Genomic DNA, 23,697 nt, shown 5'->3' on the forward strand with positions numbered 1-23,697 from the left:
AAACTCAACCTAGCACACAACCCTCTGCACTCGGGTGGGTAAGGTTGAACCCCCTTTCAACCGACTCCGAAACAGTGAAAAATACAGCTTACTAGTATCCAGCCATCGTGCGCTCATGAATCACTTGGTCTAAACGTTGGAGCATCTTACTGGTACCACATGATTTTGGAACTTTCATCCAAGGACGCCTGTGACGCCATGTAACCTTAATAGTTCCCGATGTCCATTATCCGCCAACCACAACAAGGCTACGTGACCACCTCCCTGGTGACTCTAAGGAGTAGATGTATATGTCACACATAGTATAAAATGCATGATTCACATTATCCAGGACATGCATCAAACCTGCGCGTATCATGCGAATCATGCGGGGTGACCCTGTCTCATATAGAGTCCCGTAAGTGTCTTAAGTTGAACGGCATATATTATGAATAATCGTCATCCATAACAGGCATACGAATGATTATGTATAAGATATGATAACGTACAATCATAAGCATTATGCATAAGATATGTAATACCACATTAAGCATAAAGTATGATTAAATCAATATAAAACAATGCTAACTTAAATGCAAGAGCAATATTACCTCTAATATAAAATAAGTGTCGCATCAATATAAAGAAAGTATTATATCAATATAAAGAAAGTATCATGTCAGCATAAAGAAAATGATATTTGTAAACATTCAATGTAACCCTGTACCAATCACTAATGTAACGCCATGAAAATCATCAGGTCGTACCAACATTTTATGTCGAATTATCCAAGTTATGCAAGCTTGTGCATGAAGTATATAACATAAAAGGATTCACATATATCATCAATATCATGGCCATCATCTAACACTAGCATCATACATGCCCTAGGGCATTAGGCTTCTATCATGCATGAGGTTATCCTTATGTTCACCTACATAATTTATTTATCATAATTCAAGCATAAAGTAAAACATGGTTATCTTATGCATGAAATCATCATAACCATTAACGTGTGTATTATTGTCACTTTGATATCAATATCATCTCCAATGTAACCAATATCAAGCAAAGCATAGTGATTATACACATATCATCGTCATGAGTATCAACATGTGCATGATTATCAACAAGGATATTAACCTCATCATCCAATGTAACGATTATCAAGTAAAGCATGGTGATCAACTAGCATATTTTGTCATCATGTACATGTACATACTATCATCAGCATTAGCATAAAGATCACTTTCACTTCATGATTAACATAGGCAATGTCACAACTGCCATAAACAACTAATTCATCATCAATGCATATGTTATCAATTTACCATCCATTAAATCATCACCATAATCGATAGTAACCCTATCATAAATACCATTAATTAGATCATATTTATTATTTCAATCAACAACTCACCATCATCATTATCATGTTATCATACATGTATCATCATCTCGACCATTACTAGGTGCGTTCCACCTAATGTGACTTCCATATTGACCTTGAACTACACGCAAGGCATGGGGTCATATAGGTCAAGTGCGAATCTCACTTAGTGGACCACTAGGCCAACTCCAAAGGGTAGACTTTCAACCACAATGCCTCCAATGGTGTGGATCCAAGTCTACAACTAAATGGAATCCACATATTCCACTGTCAACTAGAAACAATGCACAATCTCAAACATAAGAACAACATGTTGACATTTTTCATGTCATACATCATATTAGGCCCACTAGCCACACACACACACACACACACACACACACACACACACACACACACACACACATATATATATATATATATAAAAAGTAAACAAAGAAAAAACCCAATTATCCAACTTCTGAATTTTAAAATAGGCATCGATAAGTATGGTCCACTTGACTAGAGATAGTGTGCAAGGCACACTGACCACTAAGCAATAGGCTTGCCCAATAGGCTCAAGGAAGGTTACTATGGTGGGCTTCTCACTCATCAATAATTTATCTTAGTGTTGGGCCCACTTGGGCCTTAGGGATACCTCATTTAGATGGGCTCAAGGCCATCCATACCTTAAAACAACAACTAGGCAGCAAAGTCAGTCCACTACATATTTTACAAGTTATATAACACCCATTTACAAAACATGCTCGGTGGGCCTCATCAGATAAAGGGAAGGGCACATACAAGAGAGCCCACACTAGATGGACCACATAAGGTTTTGGGCTCACCAACACCAACAAGTTCTTTTCCATGGTTTAGATGTTGCATTAAATGCCCTAGGAAGGTGGTGGACCCCATTAATATGGCTCACATGAATTCTATATTAAACAGACTTTTGGTGCAAGGTTGGTTCTGGGCCATTTTAGAGTCAGATTCATGATCACGTGGGGCCTATATCTAGTAAAAGAAAATAGCCACCTAGTAGCTCTATCTATGTTCTTTACAAATTATAAGGCGGGCCTCATTGGTTGGGTATATACAATTTACGGTGATGGCCCAAACATGGGTACTTGGAAAAACTGTGCAGGAAACACAATGCAGAATTAGTTTTGGCCCAAATTTGAGTACGTCGCATGATCACGAGGGATCACCTTTCAGCGTACTGTCAGGTGCCCTTGGTATTTCTATATATGGACTTCCAAAAATATGATATGGGACCAACTGATTATGTATACATAATATTTGGCATAGGGCCAAACAAAAGTATTTTAATTTTATGCACGGAGTTTTCTGCACAACCATGCCTAACCCTATTTTTGGACCTACTCCCCGATCATGTGGGGTCTGACTTAGCCCAAGTAAAATATTATTTATCTATTCATTGGTATATGTTAAAGGTTCCAAGTGGTGGCATACTCATATCTTCTGCGTGTGGTCCATGACAGAGGTCCAAAGTTGGTACAAAATACAAAAATTATCAGACAATTTTCAGCAATGTGGTACAACTTAGGGCCCACTTTCCGAACACTTGGGGATCATTCTTGACAGAAAGGTGGGATATGCTAGCTCACTTATATAATGATTAAACATACTCTAAAGTAGGACCCTTAACTAAATAACATGGGGCCCACCACAATGTGTCAAAGAGGCTCACATGCAATACAATTAAATACTTAACAAAAATTTTGGTAAATTGAAAAAGTGCAAATGAAAGGAAATAGAGATAATGACAAGTGGGGCCTACACATGGTTGTCCAGATTGAATGAACTAATAAAGTACATAAATCAAAAGTGGTCCCACTACCAAGTAGGTCCGCAATAAGAAGATGAATGTTGTGGACAACATACATACAACATACAAGTAACACATGAAATGTCTTGATCAAATCTCTATGATCAGATTCTCCATTGGAAAATCTAAGCCAATGGATGGTTTGGGAAAACATCATTTAGGTTGTATATTGGTTTCCAACCATACAGATTCTTGGATCCATCTGGACCACACATAATAATTCAAAGTTTATCCTTACGGAAGTATCTATCGATCCAGAATTTCCTAAATTATATAATGAAATAATCTGACTATAGGGACCGTACATATGATTATTAACTACCTTAAGTATATTAAGAAAAAATATCAAATACATATGACTGTTGGAATCACGGATTTGGCCCACAAAATATGTAGTCATAACAAGCTCTTAAATAAATTAATTTTTGTACAAGGCTAAGATCTCAGCCATCCGAACTTTGATAGAGGCGTATTATATACCGTTGAAAATTTACTTCAATTTTCTATGAAGCCATTGAAATGTATCTTTCTATTGGGTTTAATAAAGAAACCAAAAATGGGTCTTTTTTTTTGACAAATCGGAACCCTCTATGTGCTGCTAGACAGCAGCTAAGTAAAGTTAATGCCACGGATGATTGAACTGTTATATAGCTATGAAATTTATCTCAAAGTTAGTTCATATTGTGGTTCATATTATTCCTAAGTTTTAATTTAGATCTTAGCATGGTTGATTTTATACAGTTTTTACAAATTATTGTCCAGATATAAAAACGGGATTACATGTGAAAAATGTAGATATAATATTCATCATGGTGGACCACACTGACGTGGGCCACCTTGTTGACCACCATGGCCAGTAATATATGTATCCATGGGGCTCCACACTAGTGGGCCCCACACATATCAAGAAAATAAAAAAAGAAGAAAGATGAGGGTGCGGAGGATGGAAGGAGGGGTGTAGACTCACCTCAAATGGATAGATGACTTGATGATAATATATAGTCTACTCCCTCTAGGTTTGATGATGGGCCACACTTTGGCCTCACTCTCTCTCACTATCTTAAAATATCAGAATTTTTTAAGTATAACAAAAGTATGAGGGTAAGAGAGCTCCTACTCTTATATAGGTAATTGTGAGTTGAGATGGCAAGATGATGTGACAAATTTATGGGCCTTGTTGTTGCTAAAAGTGATGTGGAATGTAGTGTATGGTATGGGTAGTAGATGGATGAGGTAGATGGTGCTAAGCATGCATTGGCTAATGAATAGATAATGATTATGGGTTATAAGTGATGCATGGTAGATAATGAAGTGAGTGTTGCAATTAGTTGTTTGAAGTGATGTGATACAAAATAAGACATGCATTTGATGCATGTGTAGGATGAGGTGGACATGAACCATGATTAGTTTCTAAGGTATTGGGAGATGGCTAATAATGAATTTGAGAGTAGAATCTAATTTTATCTTATTGTGCATTGTCTTCTTTATTTTAGCTCTTTATTTGTTATATAATGATTGTCATATCTTGTGATAATTCCTATATTATCGAAAGTGGGTTTTAAGCTCACATGAAAGTCCAATGGGTGTAGCACAATAAAGGTTGTTCATGTTATAAGATATGCAATTTTAACCATGTATTCGATGGCTTGTATCTCATTAACGGAGCATCGGATTAACACACGGTTTTTGCTGTGGTGACCATAGCGACGACACAATCCACATGATGGATGTATCAAGGTCATTAGAGAAAATCACTCAGGTGGGGTTGCTGGGTGCAATAGGGTGCAATGTATGGTTTTTCAATGGTGTGAGTTAGGACACGTGTGCATGAACGATATGTCAAAAGACCGGGATCCTACATGAGCCCTGTATAACGAATGACCCACATCAAGGTGGGCCCCACATAATGGACAGTCCACATTAAAGGTCACCCCCTAATGATGAATGGATGTGGCCCCACATAATAGACGGTCCACATCAAAAGTCACCCCCTAATGATGAATGGCCGACATCCAAGGTGGGCCCCGCATGATGGACAACCCACATGTAAAGTGAGGCCCACATGATGGACGGTTCCACATCAAAGGTTGGCTCCACATTATGGACAGTGGATATTAAAGGTGGGCCCCATATGATGGACAATAATATTGATGGTGGGCCCCACATGATAGATGACCCATATCAAGGTAGGTCGCATGTGAGGACTGTTCAACTCAAAGATTGGCCCCGATGGTGAATGGCCCACATCCAAGGAGGGCCCTACTTGATGGACAGCCCACTCGAAGTTAGGCCAGCATGATGGGCTATCCACATTAAAGGGGGGCCCACATGATGGATGACCCACATACAAGGTGGGCCACGCATGATGGATAGCCCTCCTCGAAGGTCGGCCTTCCAAGGTGGATAGTGCACATTGAAGGTGAGCCCTACATGATATACGGTTCACATTGAAGACAAGGTTAAGGTGGCCCAACATAATGAACGGGTCTACATCAAAGGTTGGGCCAACATTATGGATAGTGGACATTAAGGGTTTTTTTGTACAAACTTGAGAGATAAGTAATCAAATCAGGTTGAAAATAAAAAATACTTATACTTTTTAGCTGATAAGTACAAGCGTTGAATAAGTAGAAACCAAGTTAAGCTTGAGGCGTAAATAACTTAGGTAAAGCAACTCATGGTCCAAACGCCTCTAATGATTGGATTAGGCCATCATCATCGACTAGGAATGGACCCGGCTCTCAGACATAGTTTAGGGGTGCAAGCCCTAGCTGTTAGGATCGGGTTGCTGGGTTGGGCCAGGCCAATTTAAAAGGCGTAGTCGGGTGAAGTTGACGAACCCTGCCCGTCTGAAACCCTACCAATATAGGCGTGTCAATGAGCCGGACTCGGGCCTGCAAAATCAGAATTTTGAAAAGGCGTGGCCCAATGACCCAGCCCAAAATAGCTAAAAATCCAGGCCAAGACCAACCCCAGGCCCGGCCCGATGACAGTCCTACCCACCACAACCCTGCACAAAAACCTCAAAAGAGTGCTGACCACAGACACTCAGCGGTACCAGGACTCGTGGCATGGTACCATCAACCTGCCAACATGCCACTTGATTACGAAATCAGTACCATTGAAGCCGTAATACCCACGATTCAGATCATTCCTTTAGAAAATGAAGCCAATCTATTTTCTTAGTGCCCCACACCTGTATGTTGTAATCGACCATCGCTTGTCCATTGATTCCAACAGTGCGGCCCACCTAATGATCAGAACAGTAACTTTTATGGTGGATGATCTTCATAGTGGTTCCCACTGTTTTCATGGCAATGATGTCATACGAAAGTTGCATGCTGGCGGAAAATACGGTGCAGTAGCAAAAGTAGTGGTACCGTGCCGGTACGTGAACAGTACTCAGCCTCTCAAAACAGCTAAGTTCGAGGGTATTTTCTCCCTCGCTCTTTTGAAGGGAAAGAGTGAAAAAATGGGAGCCTGTATTCTCACATCTTCGACAATTCACCGCTTCAATCTCCTTCTCAGAGTTTCCTTCTCTCACGCCCAGAAAGCTTTCTCAATTCCTTCCAGACAATTACCAAAATGCCCTTCTCCTTCTCTCCCTCCTTTAATTCTCTCCTTCAGGTCCTTTTCGACCGCCTCTTCTGCTGCTACTGCTGCTGCTCCTTCCAATCCCCAAAAATGTCGTAGCCAAGCTTCTGGCCGAGATTTCGGATCCGGAGACGATCTGCTCGTTCTTGGCATTGAGACGAGCTGCGACGACACCGCCGCAGCTGTTGTAAGCTCTAGTAAATCTTCTGTCCCTATTTTATGTGAATTTCGTCTCTGCGCATTGTCATTTCATGGATCCCTTATTTTTCAGGTTAGAGGCAACGGTGAGATTCTAAGCCAAGTCGTGTCTTCTCAGGTAATTTATTTATTTGTTTATTTTTTGTTTTCTCAGATAATTTATTTACCAATAATTCACGTGCTGGCACACTCACACACATGATGGCAGGCCCGATTGGTTTTCACGGACACACGCACGCACGTCTCAATCCGTTCATCGTCAAGATGATTAATAAAATTTGTATTGGAGAATTCTCCCCTACCATCACTCTGAAAATTTCCGATTTTCTTGTCGAATCTCCTTCAACCATTTTTTCAAATATGAGGAAGCACGAATAAAATTTTGATTGTTTTTAAGGGGATAAATCCAAGTAAAACGGGTAAAGTCATCAAGAAATACAACATAATATTAGCATTTCTGATTTGATAAAGTTGGTGCAGGACCCCACGAATTTTAAATAGAGGCTCAGTAGAAACTTTATTTGTATTACTAAATGGTAACTTACAATTCTTTCTAAGTGGACATCTGCTGCACATAGAATGTGCTTGATTCCATTGATCTACATGAATTAACCTTTTTGAAAATAATAACTGCACCACTTTGTGTTGAACATGTCCTAAATGCAAATGCCAAATATCTTCAAAAGTGGTCTTATTTCGAACGGAAAAGAAAGCCACCTTCCTATCATCCAAAGTGTAAATCCCACCTTCCCTAATTCCGTTTGCAAGTATCTTCCCCATGATCCGTTCCTTGATCACAAAGCCACCAGATTAGAACTCAAAATTAGAGGGAAATTCTCTTAAAAACTGAGAGATTGACAACAATTTTTTCTTTAACTCAGGTACCAATAAAATATTATGAACTATCAAAGCATTTTACCTAGCATAAATTTTAGCATCACCAACATAAGAAATTCCCAACTGGGTTCCATCATTAATCATTATTTTTCTCAGGTCCAAAATAGTCATGCTAGTTACTGAGAAGTCTGAGATTACCCGCATTCCCAGTCTTATGAGACGATGCTATTGAGCCTGTATACCTCTCTTCAATTCGTGGGTCAGTGACAGTCATGGTTGCCAAGGCTTGAAGGAGATCATTGGGTTGATAGGCATTCTTGAAGCGATGCCAGCAAGTCTAAGCCATGTGTCCTCCAACGTCGTAGATTTGACATTTTTCACCTCTCTGCCATTGAACTAGCCTCAACTGTCGCCCTGTTTGTTGTTACTGTGATGATGCTAGAAGTGACTGTTGTAGATTCTGGTTGCCCTGGTTATTTTGTCTGGCTTGTACAAAACCACACCCAGAGGAATTAAAGTTCTGCCAACGATAATTTTTTCTTCTGTTGTTTATCCATTTTCTTTTGTTATTGTTTCTGAAATTGCCTTATTAACTAACAAAGGCAACATGTTAGTTGAGCGAGGGTAATATAGAATGAGTATGATGTATGATCTCATGGCTCTGTAGTAAGGGTACAGCTTCAGTATAGGATGGGATTGGAGGCTTCAATATGGTTGTGGCAAAATTACTATAGGAAGCCCCTAAATCCTGTAGAAGCCAAAAGACCTTGTTTCTGTCTTCCATTGGTTTTCCAATAACCAGCAGCAGATTCTCTTTTTTGCATGTTTGTAGTTGTTGAATCAACTGAAATTCTTGAGCCATGAAATCTCCACCATAAGCATTTTCGAAACAATTCCACTCTTCTGTTATTGTCTCTAATCCGACTACAAGACGTAGAGATTCTTCAGATAGAGTGCTTGTGAGCTATAATTTCACTTTGTGGTCAGATTTCTTCTTGGATCCTCACCCTTACCATCTATGAAGCCGATCATGTCCTCCCCTTCTAATAATGACATCAGTTGAATCTTCCACAAGGGGAAGTTTGAGGCTTTAACTTGATCGAGATATAATTTGTCACGCTGATGGGGGGATAGGGAAAAGAATACTTGATTGACAAAGGAGAGGAGGCCATCTCTCATGTCCAAATTACAGTTCTGAACAACTCTTCTTGTCTGGTTTCCATGAGATCCAAATTGCTACTATCGGAGCATCAAGAATGCAGGGATCTTTAAGAGACGATTCTCTTGAGGAGCTCTGGTACCATTTAGAATTCTTGAAAACTTTGGGAAAGTTTGAGAATAATTAAGCTCCCAAAACATTAGAGCTAAAAATGATTCTCATTGAATACACATGCATTAGTAATTTCAGTTTTAGAAATCAAAAGTATAAAAAAAGAGAGTTCGCAGCAAAATAACAACATTCTGCAATTGTACAGCATGTTCAGCTACATTAGGAGAACTACCATCGGTTAAGAAACTGTTGTTGCCATGTTGTCACATACCTACATGAGTACAAGTACAACATTGTTTGGCTACATTAGGAAATTGCCGGCCATCACGTGTCTGCAAGTGTTGTGGGGAAATCTCCTTATTAGTAGTCTCATTGAATTGATTTGATGTTGGTGCTATGTCCCATCAAAGTGAGGCCATGATTTGAACCTTTTAGTTTCAGGTACATGCATGTTGTGTAACATGGTGTGCCGTAAAGGCCATTACGGAACCATAAAGGATGTTACGTAAAGGTAACAGTGGCAACCGTTACACGTTACGAGGTCGCAAAGGTGGTAACAGCCATTATGAAAAAAATGACCCATAAAAGCCGTTACAACCCTCATAACGGCCCGTTATGCTCCCCATAAAGGTTGTAATGGCTCTGTAATGGACTGTTACAGGGCGGATATAGATTTTTCAGATTTTTTTTTTTCAATAAAAGAGGCCATAACAGCCCGATACGGACTTTACACCCTCTATTGTAAAGGTAATGGTGGTGGCCTTTACGGCCACCGTTACCATTACAAAATACCTTAGTGTGTAGCGAACAATGGCATGCAAATGATTTGGTTCATGACACTCTATTAGAGTTTCAATATTTTCCTCATACACCTATTGCTAAATTTCAGGGGAGGAATACTGATTTTGTACCTGTCCAGTTGTTGGGTGGACCACTCATGTACATTGAATGGGATGATGATAATTTTTTAAAGGCCCATTTTTCTGTACACATGTGATCCACATTATGACTTGTTTGCCCTTTTCGGGGCCATGGTAGACTGACCAGTCGAACAACCTTGATTGTGCACGCGTGCACATGCATTGGTGCATTTAGGGAGAATAAGATTCAAAACCTACTCTCCTCTGTAGCCATCTAACGTCAAATTGCTCAAGTGCCAACTAAAAATAATAATAAAAGAATAAGAGAGTTGTCATGTGGCTCCTTACTTTTTATAATGCATCAATGAGAATATACCTGACTTGTCGAATGAAAAGAATGTGGTTTTGCCATGCCAATTATGATATCATACAAAAAGAATGTGGTTGATAAGAAAATTCGTGGTTAGCCCACTAAGGATGAATTCTAAATTTTGATTTCTAATGTGCCAAGATCCGATAACAATGAATCTCTAAGCATACATTAGATAAATATGCCACCCACTAAACCTGTCACTGACTCCAACCTTCAAGGAGCATCTTTGAAAAAAGAGTCACTTTGTGAAACTTAGTTGAGTGACTTTTCAGTGAGCATCTCCCTAGTGTAAGAATAACAATCCTGCTGATCTTGTCAAGGAATCAAAACTAGACAGTCGAGTTGGATTAAGTTTAAGCTATTTTGGTGCAGTTCTTGTCGTTCCAGTCAGGTTCTGATCAGTTTCAACTAGTTATTTCCTTGGCTTCAGTGATTAAATCTAGCCTTCTGCTAGGAGCAAGTCATACTCCAAACATGTGGCCTTGTGTCTTGTAACATTTGTAGCAGCATATTCTCATAACCGTTGACAAACTTTCAAACAAATGAAAACAGCCCAATCATTTTCCTAGGTGATGACGCAAAGTCCCTGCAAAAGAATGCTGATGGTGATTTCATGAGAAAGGAGACATTCATTCTGTTCTTTTGACCTTTAATTTCTTCAGTCCTATGCATCGTTTCATGGAAAAACTGCCTTGTTCATTGCACTGATTTTCATCAGTTGGTTATGTCGAAAGTTTCTAAGACTTCTCTTTGTTTCCTATGGTAGCTTGTAATTTAGCAAAAGTAGATTAAATTCCAGACCAAGGTTTGTAAGGACACTAACAACAAATTTTATTTGTGCATTGGTACACTTTGGGTGTCCTTGACCAACAGTTCTAAATTGGGTAATTGTTTTCATATCCACTGCTCTCCTCCTCCTCTTCTTCTTCTTCTTCTTCTTCTTCTTCTTCTTCTTCTTCTTCTTCTTTTCTTTTTTAAAGTTGTGATGTCTTATGAGCACGATATACAGCACAAATGTATGGCAATCCAGATTGTCCAAATTGTGAGTCCCATGGTGGATGGAGTGTAGCCTGAAATTCAAATGATTGCATAATCTTAAACATCTGATTTCACTCATTGAATTTGAACCATTGACTATTTTATAGCTGACCCCAAATAGCTGGGACAAGGGTATGATGATCTTGATGACTATTTTTTTTTTGTAACCATCCATTTGATTGCCCCCATTAGATGGTCAGGATTGTTAGGTCCGTGTGATTTACTGTAGATACTGCATCTGCCATGGGCCCTATGATTTGGATGCTCTTGACTGATAAACATGTATTTCCATGTGCATATTGGATGAAACGCTGCAACTTAAAAATGGCAGTGAACTTTCACCAGTCTTGTCCTTTCTATATGGCTGCTTGGAAGTTATCAGAGTGATCCTTTTATAAAGTGGGATATTTGTAGAATTCTCTGAATAAAATACTTAAAATCATTGTATATAAAAGGTCTGCATTCCATTTTTCCCAAGTTGTTGGTAAAAATTCTTAGCTTTCCATATGAACTTACGACATTTGCAAATAGTTGAATATGTATTTTTCTCTTTATCAAGGCGGATTTGCTTTCACAATATGGAGGTGTTGCTCCAAAAATGGCAGAAGAAGCTCACTCTCAAGTGATTGACGAGGTTTGACCTCGAGCAAACTCTGAGCAAAAATCTGATTTTAGTGGGTTTTCATTGAATTATTCAAATTGTCACCTGTGCCATATATAATCGATGCATCATGTTTCCAGGTAGTTCAACAGGCACTCGACAATGCAAATTTGACAGAGAGGGATCTTTCTGCAGTTGCTGTTACCATTGGTCCGGGTTTGAGTCTTTGCCTACGTGGTAATCTGAGTGACGTTATTACTTTTGTGTTCTAACTAGTTTTATGATTACTCTATTTCTGTTTATCGAATCAATGTGTGATTGCTGAATGAAACTCTAGATTTAATTTCTTTGAAAAACAAATTGTATACTTTTTTCAGAATTTTTCATCATAGAATGTGTTCTAACCTCCTGAATTCCTTTCGGATACCTTTGGTTTCACCATTAATTATTGTGGAAGATTTTAATTGACAAACTATTTAGGACCCGTGAAATGGATAAACATTGGTACCAACAGTTTGTCAGTCTTGTTGTGTCAGTTTTTCGCTTTCAAAAGCCACTGGATAAGTTAGGCAATGGATGACCACATAAACATCCAAAGTGGATTTTTTTTTTTTCTGTGTGCGTGTAGTTTCCCACTCATTAAAAGGTCTTGGTTGGGGTGTTTTTGTGTGTGTGTGTGTGTTGAGGAATTGCTTGGATCTTCAACTAGTTCGTTTGATTTATCATTCACCAAAAGGTCTCAGTTGGTTTTTACCCAAATTGAGAACTTACTTTACCACTCATTGAAAGGTCTTGGTTCATTTTACCCAAATTGAGCAAGTAAACATGAAATAACATCATTTGTTTCAAGCTTTTGAAAGGTGTAATTCATATTTAGGGGTTTATTTGGGTTTTAAAATATCACCTGGTATGGGATTAGTTTCCTTCAAGTTACTTGTCGATGTTCTCACACTCTGTTATTTGCACTGTTATGACATTTTATTTGAGGAATTCATAATATACAAATGCCAACATACCTGTCATAAAATTTTCTTGTCTAATGGGTTTTACTCGTGGTTTAATTTTTATTAACAAACTAGACTCGACTCAATCCCATATAATCAATACTCTTAAGTACAAATACACACACACACACACACACACACACACACACACACATAATCAATTTGGTCACATCTCAGTCAAGACTCAATCAACTCAGCTAAGAAAAACTAGGAAAAACTTGATGAAACTTGACTTGATTCTTCAAGACTATAATATTTATATATTTTAAATATTAAACATTACCAAGTCTTGGTTCTTGAAAAAACTCAACTGAGTTACTTGATGTCAAGTTTCTGTGATATGAAGTGGGAGTAGTACCTACTTGGAAGGATCATTCAACTAAGCTCCAAACTTCACATAGAGTTGAAAGTGGTCAAACTATATAATTTTCATTTTGTCTATGATCTTTGATTTTCATTGAATTCACATCTTATCATCCTCTCCATCTGCAATCGAGATGGGGCTATCATCAAACAACAAGTTATGCTGAAGTTTATTCATAAAACTATGATGTAGTTGGCGTGCAGAAAGCTCGAAGAACAGCTGGGAAATTCAACTTGCCAATCATTGGAATTCATCACATGGAAGCACATGCTCTTGTTGCTAGGTATTCAACCTGTTGCTCACTCAAATCTTTCTTGTCTGTTGGCAATATGCAAATAGCATCACATTCCACTCTTCTAGAGGTAACTTGCCTCCTTGGGCACATTTTTAACTACCACAATGATGATGTCCAAATGGATTTTGTGTTGTTGCTGTTTGTGTATTTGAGAAGTATTTATATTTTGTTGTTGAACCCTTCAATTCACAATTCATGTTGAATCTCATAGAAACTTGAATGCCACAATTTCCTCAGAGTGGAACTGCATAAAATTTCGTGATTGAAAGTTTTATCTTATGGATGGAGGGTGTTGAATGGGAATTACAGTCATAAGACTAATATGATTTCTTTCTCTTCTGAGTTATTTGAACCCTGAAATCTTATGATGAACTCTGATGTTTTAAATAGCTTATGCTATGTAGCATGTGGTTTATGCTACGTTGCGTAGCTTAGCCTTAACGCTACATAGCTCATTAAAATAGATTAACTCGCATGTAGCCTACGCTACATGGTAATTTACATACGCTACACGCTACATAGCCTACGCTACATGCCATGTAACCTACACTAGTTATTTTTCACTAAAACAAAAGTCAATTAATGTTTTCAATGGTTCGTTACATTTTTCTATTTTTCAATAAAAATTAGTTAATCTTTTCAGCGATTTTAGTAAAATGATAAAAGTAATAATATTAAACCAGTTCTGCTGCTCTTTCTTTATCTTTATAGTTAATCTTTGCCCTACTTTTTTTCCAATTATTTTAAGTTATGTTTGATTGCACCAAATATTGTGAAATTTCATTATTAGTCAGTCTAATTTGGTGCAAAATAACATGAAATTTCATGATATTTGGTGCAACCAAGTGTGACTTTAATTAAAAATCTAGAAGTAGCATGTAGCTTATGTTGCACACCATGTAGCTTATGCCTCACGCTTTAGAGTGAACGGTACACTACATGTTATTCGCTATTTAAAACACTGATGAACTCTTGGAGTTATCTGTTATTTTGTTAGTATTTTAGAAAAAAAAAAAGAAATGTAAGGCTTCTTTTGGACAGGGGATCTGCAAATTTGGGATTATGTCTGATTGCGATTTTGGCAGGCCTCGTACTCTTCACATCAGTTTCGCATCACTAAAGCAGCACTTTCTTCCACTTAATCACAATTTTCAAAGTTTTAGAAAAAAAAAAAAAAAGAAGTAAACATGCTAGAAGTTGTGATTAAGCGGAAGAGAGTGTCACTTTCGTAATGCAAATCTGGCATGGAGGGTATGGGGCCTGCCAACTCAGGTTTAGGCTTAATACTGGTTTTTCTGGATCAAATCTGACATGGATATTATGGGGCCTGCCAAATCAGGTAAGGCTTAATACTTATTTTGTGGCATTCATTAGCCAAATCAATTCTAAGGTGCTCTACAAACACTATTGGAAGGGTTGCACCAAGGAACTGCACTATAGAAACTTCCATTAAATGCCTTTATGTTGAAATGCTGTTGCCCCAAACTTGCATCTGCTGATTACCTAGCTGCTTATCCTCAATCCCCTTTGTGCCTAGGCTAATTGAGAGAGATCTGCAATTCCCGTTCTTGGCTCTTCTAATTTCAGGTAAAACATCTTAATTTCACTGTTGCACTGCCTTTTTTTTTAATTGGTTGACAACACAGCCACAGAATGATACCACTATGTGCACAGTGTGAGTATGATGCTGGAAGATGCATGTGGTTTAGAGCCTATTTGGATTTTGGGAAAAGAGAAGAAAAGTGCAATGATTATCCAGTGTTGAATTCCCATTGATTCCCTAAGCACTATTGAAATGTGGATTCCAGTTTTGGGTGTTTTGTTTAGATGGCAAGTGGAAATCTCATCTTCTCCTTGCAATTTTCACCTCATATCTTGTGCATGAGAATTTGACATTGGAGAAAGCTAATGATTGCTATTTCCAACCTCACTGTTTCCTTTGCTATCCAAACAACACAAAAGGTCCAAACAATGGAAAAACCTTGAGTTTGTGTTCTTTTCTTTTCTTTTCCCACAATCCAAATGGGCCCTTAGCCTACTATTTCTCAATGATATCTTGACTGTCTTTGAGCTATTTTTTATCTTTAGTTTGTTTAAGTTATATGGCATGTATTATGTAGTATAAGGAATGCTTACTATGAAAGAATTTGGTGGTTGAGAAGGAATTCTAGCTAGCTTATGGAAAGGAAAATTTAACTTGGAACTTGCTAAGATAGTGAATGTACTATGGAGGAAAATAGAATATGTGAATTCAACCATGGTTGTTCATCCATCTGGCTTAAATAAACGGATGCACTGCCTTCAAGAGTTGTATCCCACAAGGGTTTGAATGTCCATGGGTGCATTTTTCACTTAAAATTTGAATTATCAGACTTGGGCTGGACGTCTATTTTAATTTTTCGAGATAGCAGTTTCCATGTTTACCTCCAATTATGCATGCTCAGAGTCCACAGATAACACAAGTTTATAAACAAACATGGAAAGCAAGATGTATTTGTAGTGGCGACGAAAGATGCAGTTTACCAGCATAGCTTTCTGTTATGTTGTTACCCACACACACACCCACACACAACACCCACAGACACCACTGTTTAGTACATTTGACATACTTTGTCTGAAATGAGTAGGAATATTTTCTAATAGAAATACTTCTGCGCTTCCTGTAAGTTGTTTGCTTCTGTGTAAAATTCTTTTTGTTGGGATCCACATCTTTTTGGATACTGAAAAGTACCTTTATTCACTTGTTCCTTCAGGAGGACACAATCTCCTTATTCTCGCACATGATCTTGGTCAATATGTACAACTCGGGACTACAATAGATGATGCAATTGGTGAGGCATATGACAAAACAGCAAGATGGCTTGGCCTTGACATGAGAAAAGGTGGTGGCCCAGCTCTAGAAGAGCTTGCTCGGGAAGGTGATTCACATTCCATCAAATTCTCGGTGGGTTCTTCACAGAAACTTTTAACTTGTTGGGCTCCATTATACTGCTAGTTGCTGTGCATGGTGCAACGCTTTACCTCTTGGTTTGACTTGTCCTGCTAACAATTACACTATCCTTTCTTGTCATCTTCGGCTTCTATTTGAGCTTGATCTTTTGACTTGTATACTGAGTTTAAATTTATTTTTTATTTTTTGTTTGATAGACCCCAATGCAACAACACAAGGATTGCAATTTTTCATATGCTGGTCTGAAGACTCAAGTGAGACTGGCAATTGAATCTAAAAATATGTAAGTAAATATCTCACATCTCGATACTTTTGTTGGGAGCTGATGAACCCGTCTGGTTTTGCTCATTGGTTTTAATCTTTTCACTGTATTTTGGTTGGAGCATATAAGCTGCTCTGGAAACTTTCTCTATTTGTATTTTGCTTCTATATGTGTATATAATTGGTATAAGACAATGATGATCTTGATCCGTATACTGTATATCATTGTCAAGGAATTCTTTGTTCTGCTCTAATCCCAGTTCTGGACCCCACCATTTCAGACTCACTACATTGCTTTTGGCTCATCCTCATCACCTACACATTGGCCCGGCCAAATTGAAAATTTATTTAGAATATAACATATGATGCTGGAAGGTGACCCTTGGGTGGCCACCATCTTCCTGCAATCGTAGTCTCAGGACTTCGAGAATATACATATAAACTCAATTATTTTGAAACTACACAACTAGATTTGCAGATTTAGATCTTACTGCTGAAGCTAGATAGCGTCACACTGTCCAATAACAATTAATATCACCTTGATTAGATACAACATACAAGTGTAACACCTTGTATCTGCTTAGCATCACCATGCTTGCATTGAGCATAACACTCAACAGGTTTTGAGGTCTCACTCCCTTGAGTAGATCTCTCTACGCATGAAAGCCTCATCTTTTTTTTTCTTTTTCCATTCTTCCAATTGTAAAAGAGCCTTTACATGTTTTTATATACTTTTTCTCAAATAGAGTGGAATGGCCTAATAACAAGATTTGTGGAGTTGCCACCAATTAGTTGGGGTAAGGCTTTGATAATGATCGTATACTTCTTCTCAAAGCAAAAGAAACCTCAATGTTATCCTAAAACCATCCATTACTGATTTTGACCATCTATTTCAGTAAATATTAAAGATAACTAAAATATCCCCCAATCCCTTAAAAACCATATATGCTTTCAGTAAACTGGCCATAACTGAATGAGAATTGCTGTGTCGATTAAAAGCTAGATCAATAGGTTTTTCAAGTGACACCAATTTCATGTAATCTTGAAATCATGATAATACTTGAAAAGTGGCCCACAAACTAAGTGGAAGCTTGTTCATCAAGTCATATAGCTAACTCTCAAGTCTAGCAACTAATTAAATAATAAATCATTTGGACTTGCGGACATACAGTTTAATCGCATCGCGGGGGTTGGGGCCCACAGGTTGATCAAACCATTATCAGGGCCCATAAAACCGTCCAGGTAGAATGTGGGGCCCAGACCTTTGATCGGACAGATTGTGGGGCCTACTCCTATGTTGTATCAAATGCTCAAATGTGTTAATTTAAGAATTTGTAAAAAGACAATAATGATACTGTGGGAGAAATAGTTCTACTGCAAATCCATCAAATTTTCCATGCACCATGCAGAATGTCTGTAACATTGTTTGCTTCTCAATCTTACCTAACAAATTTGTTTATTAATTTGTAATTTATTGTGTGTGCCTAGACATCAATTCGTGGTCTAATTGGGTTACTTGCTAGTGCTGGCTTACGGAATTCTATAAATGTTTGGTCTTTGGCAGTGAAACCATTGGCTGCCTCTTTCACCTACCAAAAGGTCTCTTGCATCTCAAGTCTTTGCTCCTTTATTGACATGTGGATAGGTCATATGCAGAAACAGAGAGAATCTCATCTCTTCTGCAGATTTTCAGGACAGAAGTTCACGAGCGGATATTGCTGCCTCTTTCCAGGTTATATATTAAAATTAAATTTCAGTTAAGATAGACCGTGTCCTTTTCTGGATATAATTCATGGATCTCAAAATATTTTAGATCATTTATGAGAAGAAGGCTTTTATACTGTTTCTAAGAATACAAGGTGCTTCTTGCTCCCTGTGGAATGGCATTGTGCAGCGAGTTGCAGTATTACATTTAGAGGAAAGGTGTCAGCGAGCGATTGAATGGGCGTTGAAGATGGAACCTTCCATTAAATGTTTGGTGATCTACATTGCAAAATTGAGCTTCTGCTCTTTTGAAAAGAGAAAAAAAAAAAGTATTATTTCACATTTATTGACATGACTAAATATAATCTGTTTATATTGTATCCTATTCTTTTGCAGGTGGTTTCAGGAGGCGTTGCATCAAATCAGTATGTCAGGACTCGTCTTGATCATGTAGTAAAGAAGAATGGCCTGCGACTCGTTTGCCCTCCTCCAAAACTTTGTACCGACAATGGTAGATGAAATCTCTTCTTTCTTGCACAATATTATTACAATGCAGCATAGTAAAATAAATCAGAAAATTGAGCTAATTCCTAATTGTAGTTGATGCAAGAAATTTCTTAAAAATTCTAATTCTATGTAAGAAAATGTCCTTACCTATCAACTTCATAGGTTTAAAGGTACGCACTCATAACAAAGCAAGGATCAAGAGAGACAAGATACAGAAGTCAAACCCAAATGAAAGTTGATGTTTTTGCATCTTATTATGCTTGAAGAGGGTCATGCAGTTGGATTCTTTGTGTTTTCTCTTCCAGGGGACTGGGAAGAAAGTCCATTTGATGTAATTGATGCAGGTGCTCCAGTCCAGGATTTGCGAGCATTTTCTGCCACGGCCATCTGATTATCATAGAACATATTTTCTTGTGAAAAATAGCTGATTGCGTTAAAGAGGAAACATGCAAATTGTCTTTTAAATGAAGAAAGAAAAGAAATGAAGAAGAAGCATCAACTCGCTACTATGGTCTTCCATCTTCACTTTTATTTCCAAAGACTCACAACGAAAATGCATGTGGCCTCAAAATTGATTAAAGAGAGAGCAAAGCATGTTTAGGATAATAAAATGTCGAGGTTTGCAAAGTTAAACTAATTGTAAGCTCAATGACTTACGGTTAAAGAAACCAAAATCATAACAGTTAAAGCCTTAGACTCAACCCCAAAGAAATTCGTGTAAGGTTTTTCTACATGTTTAGACTTGAGATGGGCAAAAGAGAGGCATGTGTGGGTTTTTCTTCCTCATCCCTGTTTCAATCTCATATGTGGGCTTGTCTTCCTTTTACCTTTTTCAATCTCATTTTTGCATGATGATCCTACTTACACCGTCTCATTGTGCCAACTCTAACTTTCATCAATATTGAATGTGCTGAAGCTTATTGCGTTAGAATTTATTTTTATTTTTAACAGTGCCATAACTAATCGAAAAAAAACTCAATGTGCATGTAATCTATCATTGGACACTTGATTTATTTGCATGTTGCCATTCTTTCAACAAAACTTGGATGTTTTTCTATTCTTTCCAATGGACATTCTTGAATTGAGTGCAAGTGTTCCACGATCCTCAACATCGAAAGAGATTATATTCATAGTTTCTCCATGGCGGCTTCACAAATGATTATGGGTAGCCTGTTGAGGATTTTTCTTTTTGAGATTTTAGCAATTTTTTACTCGGAAGCCTGGAGTTACTATTATATTCTGGCATGTAATGATTCTTGAACTACTGGCTGCTCAAGGGAGATGCCATTACTTGGATTTCTTTTGGTTCATTATGGTTCTTGTTTCTGGCTGTGGCTTAAAAAATCTGTTCTTTTAATTTCTCAATGCCATATGAGCTGTCAAGTGAGGCCAGTATCTTGATTGTCTTCTTAATAGGTGTAATGGTTGCTTGGACTGGGATTGAGCACTTCCGTTTGGGAAGATTCGACCCTCCACCTCCTGCTTATGAACCAGAAGATTTCATGGTTTGTATTGGCAACCTTGACATATTATGACAATGCTTACTTATGTGCCAGTAGTTTGTACTTTACATCATGTTTGTAGACCTTGCTAAATTTGCTTCTCTGTTTTTTTTTTTTTCTTTGTTTTGAAATTAGAGATCAATTATTTCTATCAAAAAGATGAAAGAGTTAGAAATCTCTTCTATCTATAAAAAGAAGGGTTTGAAATGACTTGCATCCTCTTACTACAGAAGAGGACTAAGTCAAAGGTGCATGTGTGATCTAATTGGGACTTAAAACTAGTTGACTATTGACTGTTAACCTTTTAACATCTTCATAGAAACTGCACTCTTAACCAAATGACAGAATTACCGTTGGAATTTGCAGTTTTCCAATTCCTTATTTAGGATCCATGTTGGTTTTCTATCTCCATGTTTTGGTTCCTCTATCAAAAGCAAGGTATTCCGTATCTATTACGATACGCCCGTAAAGGCTGATACGTATAGGTAACAACCATGAGTCCATGACCGTTACGCGATATGGGTGCAAAAAGGGGCAGTTGGTTTTTTTAGACCATATCAGCCATTATAGGGTATAACGATCGTTACTCCTGTAACGGTCGAAAAATGATCACTTATCTTTTTTATTTAAATTCATTTTCTCCTCTTTTTCACTTTTCTCATTCTAAAAACTCTCATATATCATTTTACAACAAATTTCGACCACTCTTACTATAGCTTTTAATATTAAAATTTAAAACTGTGGATTGAAGTGATTTGAGTGAATAGAATCTCTGAAGGCCTTTTTTTCAAAAAATTGAAAAAGAAGCATTTATGCCTTTTTTTGATTTATAGTTCTAGTGCTTGATTGTGATGTATAAACATTAGAGACATAATCATATTAAACAATTCACTAGACAGCCTGATACAACACTCTCACCAAAGAGTGGACTGTTATGCTACTATAAACATGTTCAAAAAAAAATAAAAAAAATGAATACATATTTGAAATATTTACATTATTCTTGATTTTCTAGATATTTTTTCAGAATTTTTCGAGCAAAAGAAAATTTTCAACCGTTACGGGGGTCATAATGGTCGTTACGCCCCCGTATCGGCCATTATGGCCGATACCCGTATTGGTAATGGTGGTGATTGTTACGGCCACCGTTACCGGTACGGAATACCTTGATCCAAAGACCCCCTAGAAAGAAACAAATTTTTGTAATAGGTGACTGCTCCCACATAACTGAACTCAATTCTGATACACGAAACAAATACATGTAATGACGAAATCTCTACCACTTAAAGCTTAGATAGTGTATTTAATGAAATACTTTCTTCTGAAGAGGCGCATCATCATTATCATTATGTAAGCCTTATACCGACTAATTGGGGTCGGCTACATGAATCCTTTTCCACCATTCCACACTAAGGGCCATAACTTCAGTTAGACCATAGCCCATCAAGTCTTTACTACCTCCAGCCATGTCCTTTTGGGCCTTCCCCATGCTCTTTTAGAGCCTTCAACTTGCATGAACTCACTCCTAACCAGCGTATACTTAAAAAAACAATCTAAATGTCAGTTAAAAAGATTTCCATTTCCAAACAAAGGAACATGATGGATGACGACAATTGAACCATCGTATATTTCCAACTGTTTATTTGTTACCTTCTTGTGCAGGCTACTTTTAAATGATCTATAATTTCTGTTTTCTCATTTATTTGATTTCTTTTAATGATATTCCCACGAGTTCCATATAATTTATATATTGCACCTTGGAGCAGTTTGATTTGAGACCAAGATGGCCACTGGGGGAGGAATACGCTGAAGGAAGAAGCCAAGCCCGTTCACTAAGAAGAGCCCGTATGCATCCATCTCTGACGGCCATCATTCAAGCTTCTCAACAGTTTTTGTAGCAGCCGATGTCTATAATGCTTACCACTCCCCAAAACAGAGGCTGTGATAGAGGTTATCCTCTTAGCATATAGCTCTCTCAGAGGTAAGTTTCCATGCTGGAGGCTTGGGCTTTAATACTAGGCGCTGTAACAAGGTGTCATATAACACTGTCAATTCCATGTTAGTCATCTACAAAATAATGATGTTGATGATGAGAAGTGATGACATACAGTCCTTTCCCCAATGGCGTTTCATGTGAAGGACGTCTAATCAATGCAAGAGGCGGGCCCCATTATGAAGATCACCTTCCCAGAAAAAAATAAAATAAAATCAGGTTGATCTGCTAATTACCTGTGGGACACCTGCATGTGAGTCACACCAGTTGTGCATTGATTTTGGTTGTATACTGCTTAATGGGTGGATCAGCCTGATGTTTGGCGAGGCAATCTTCACAGTGGGCCCTACCTTTTGCACATTTGGAGTCCACACTGCCATAGACACATGTCACTTTGGTGGGAAAGACGGGGGCTGTATGTGAAGTTTGCATCAATGGGCTGTAACCTATATGTGATCATTCTGCAAACGTGAGATGTGCTTTGGGAAGATTTGGGACCACAACCAGGAGACCCCAAGAAGGATGTGAAAATCTATATGGGCTTGTGGCAACTACCATCTTTATATGACCATTTGATTTCTTATTACTTATGCATGAAATATTGGCCTGTCTACTCTGTTTTGTACACAATCCCCATGCATATACTTGACATGTTCACTGATGTGAGCATGTTTGCCCATGTGCATATGATGGATCCACATACACCAAGCATGTGGTTCGGGTGCTAGCACTTAAACAGGAATTTTCACTGCAAAACAGCTCAAGAATTCTGATTTTACCAAACAATGCCTGAATTTTTTACTCCCTAAAAAATCATGGAGTTGAGCATTATGGGGTCCACTTAATGTGGGTATAACCATAGTTAGCAAAATGGCATACTTCAAAAAAAAAAAAAAAGGAAATGGGAAATGTCTGTGCGTAATTCATTCTTGGCCATCAAACATACAGTCAAAATTTTCGGTAAAAAGAAAAACAGAAACACCAAAAATCGAAAGAATTAGAAGTTTGGGTTTAATACAGTTTCGACTTAGAAAAATGGCTAAATATTTGCTTTTATATATATATATCTGATGTGACCAATAATATATATAGAGATATATATATATATATATATATATATATATATATATATATATATATCTGATG

At 37.8% G+C, this 23,697-nt stretch overlaps 1 protein-coding gene across 3 annotated transcripts; it reads left to right on the forward strand.

Moving 5' to 3' along the window:
• Positions 1–6,281: 6,281 nt before the first annotated feature.
• On the forward strand, positions 6,282–23,141 carry LOC131232783 (probable tRNA N6-adenosine threonylcarbamoyltransferase, mitochondrial). Of its 3 annotated transcripts, XM_058229263.1 has the most exons (13): positions 6,458–6,981; positions 7,066–7,110; positions 11,930–12,004; positions 12,112–12,208; positions 13,532–13,622; positions 15,172–15,221; positions 16,388–16,578; positions 16,782–16,867; positions 18,502–18,577; positions 18,740–18,823; positions 18,946–19,060; positions 20,473–20,561; positions 22,325–23,141. In XM_058229263.1, exons 1-13 carry the CDS (start codon positions 6,475–6,477, stop codon positions 22,454–22,456), a joined length of 1,638 nt encoding a protein of 545 aa, XP_058085246.1. In that variant the 5' UTR covers positions 6,458–6,474; the 3' UTR covers positions 22,457–23,141. The 3 variants fall into 3 exon arrangements, 2 of the variants coding, with proteins under 2 accessions (XP_058085248.1, XP_058085246.1); XR_009164933.1 differs by lacking the exon at positions 22,325–23,141 and having other exon boundaries at positions 6,301–6,981; positions 18,740–18,818; XM_058229265.1 differs by lacking the exons at positions 18,502–18,577; positions 18,740–18,823; positions 18,946–19,060; positions 20,473–20,561; positions 22,325–23,141 and adding an exon at positions 18,410–18,494 and having other exon boundaries at positions 6,282–6,981.
• The last annotated feature ends 556 nt before the right edge of the window (positions 23,142–23,697 follow it).

The sequence above is a fragment of the Magnolia sinica genome, chromosome 18 (genome assembly GCF_029962835.1).
Source record: "Magnolia sinica isolate HGM2019 chromosome 18, MsV1, whole genome shotgun sequence".
Lineage (NCBI taxonomy): Eukaryota > Viridiplantae > Streptophyta > Magnoliopsida > Magnoliales > Magnoliaceae > Magnolia > Magnolia sinica.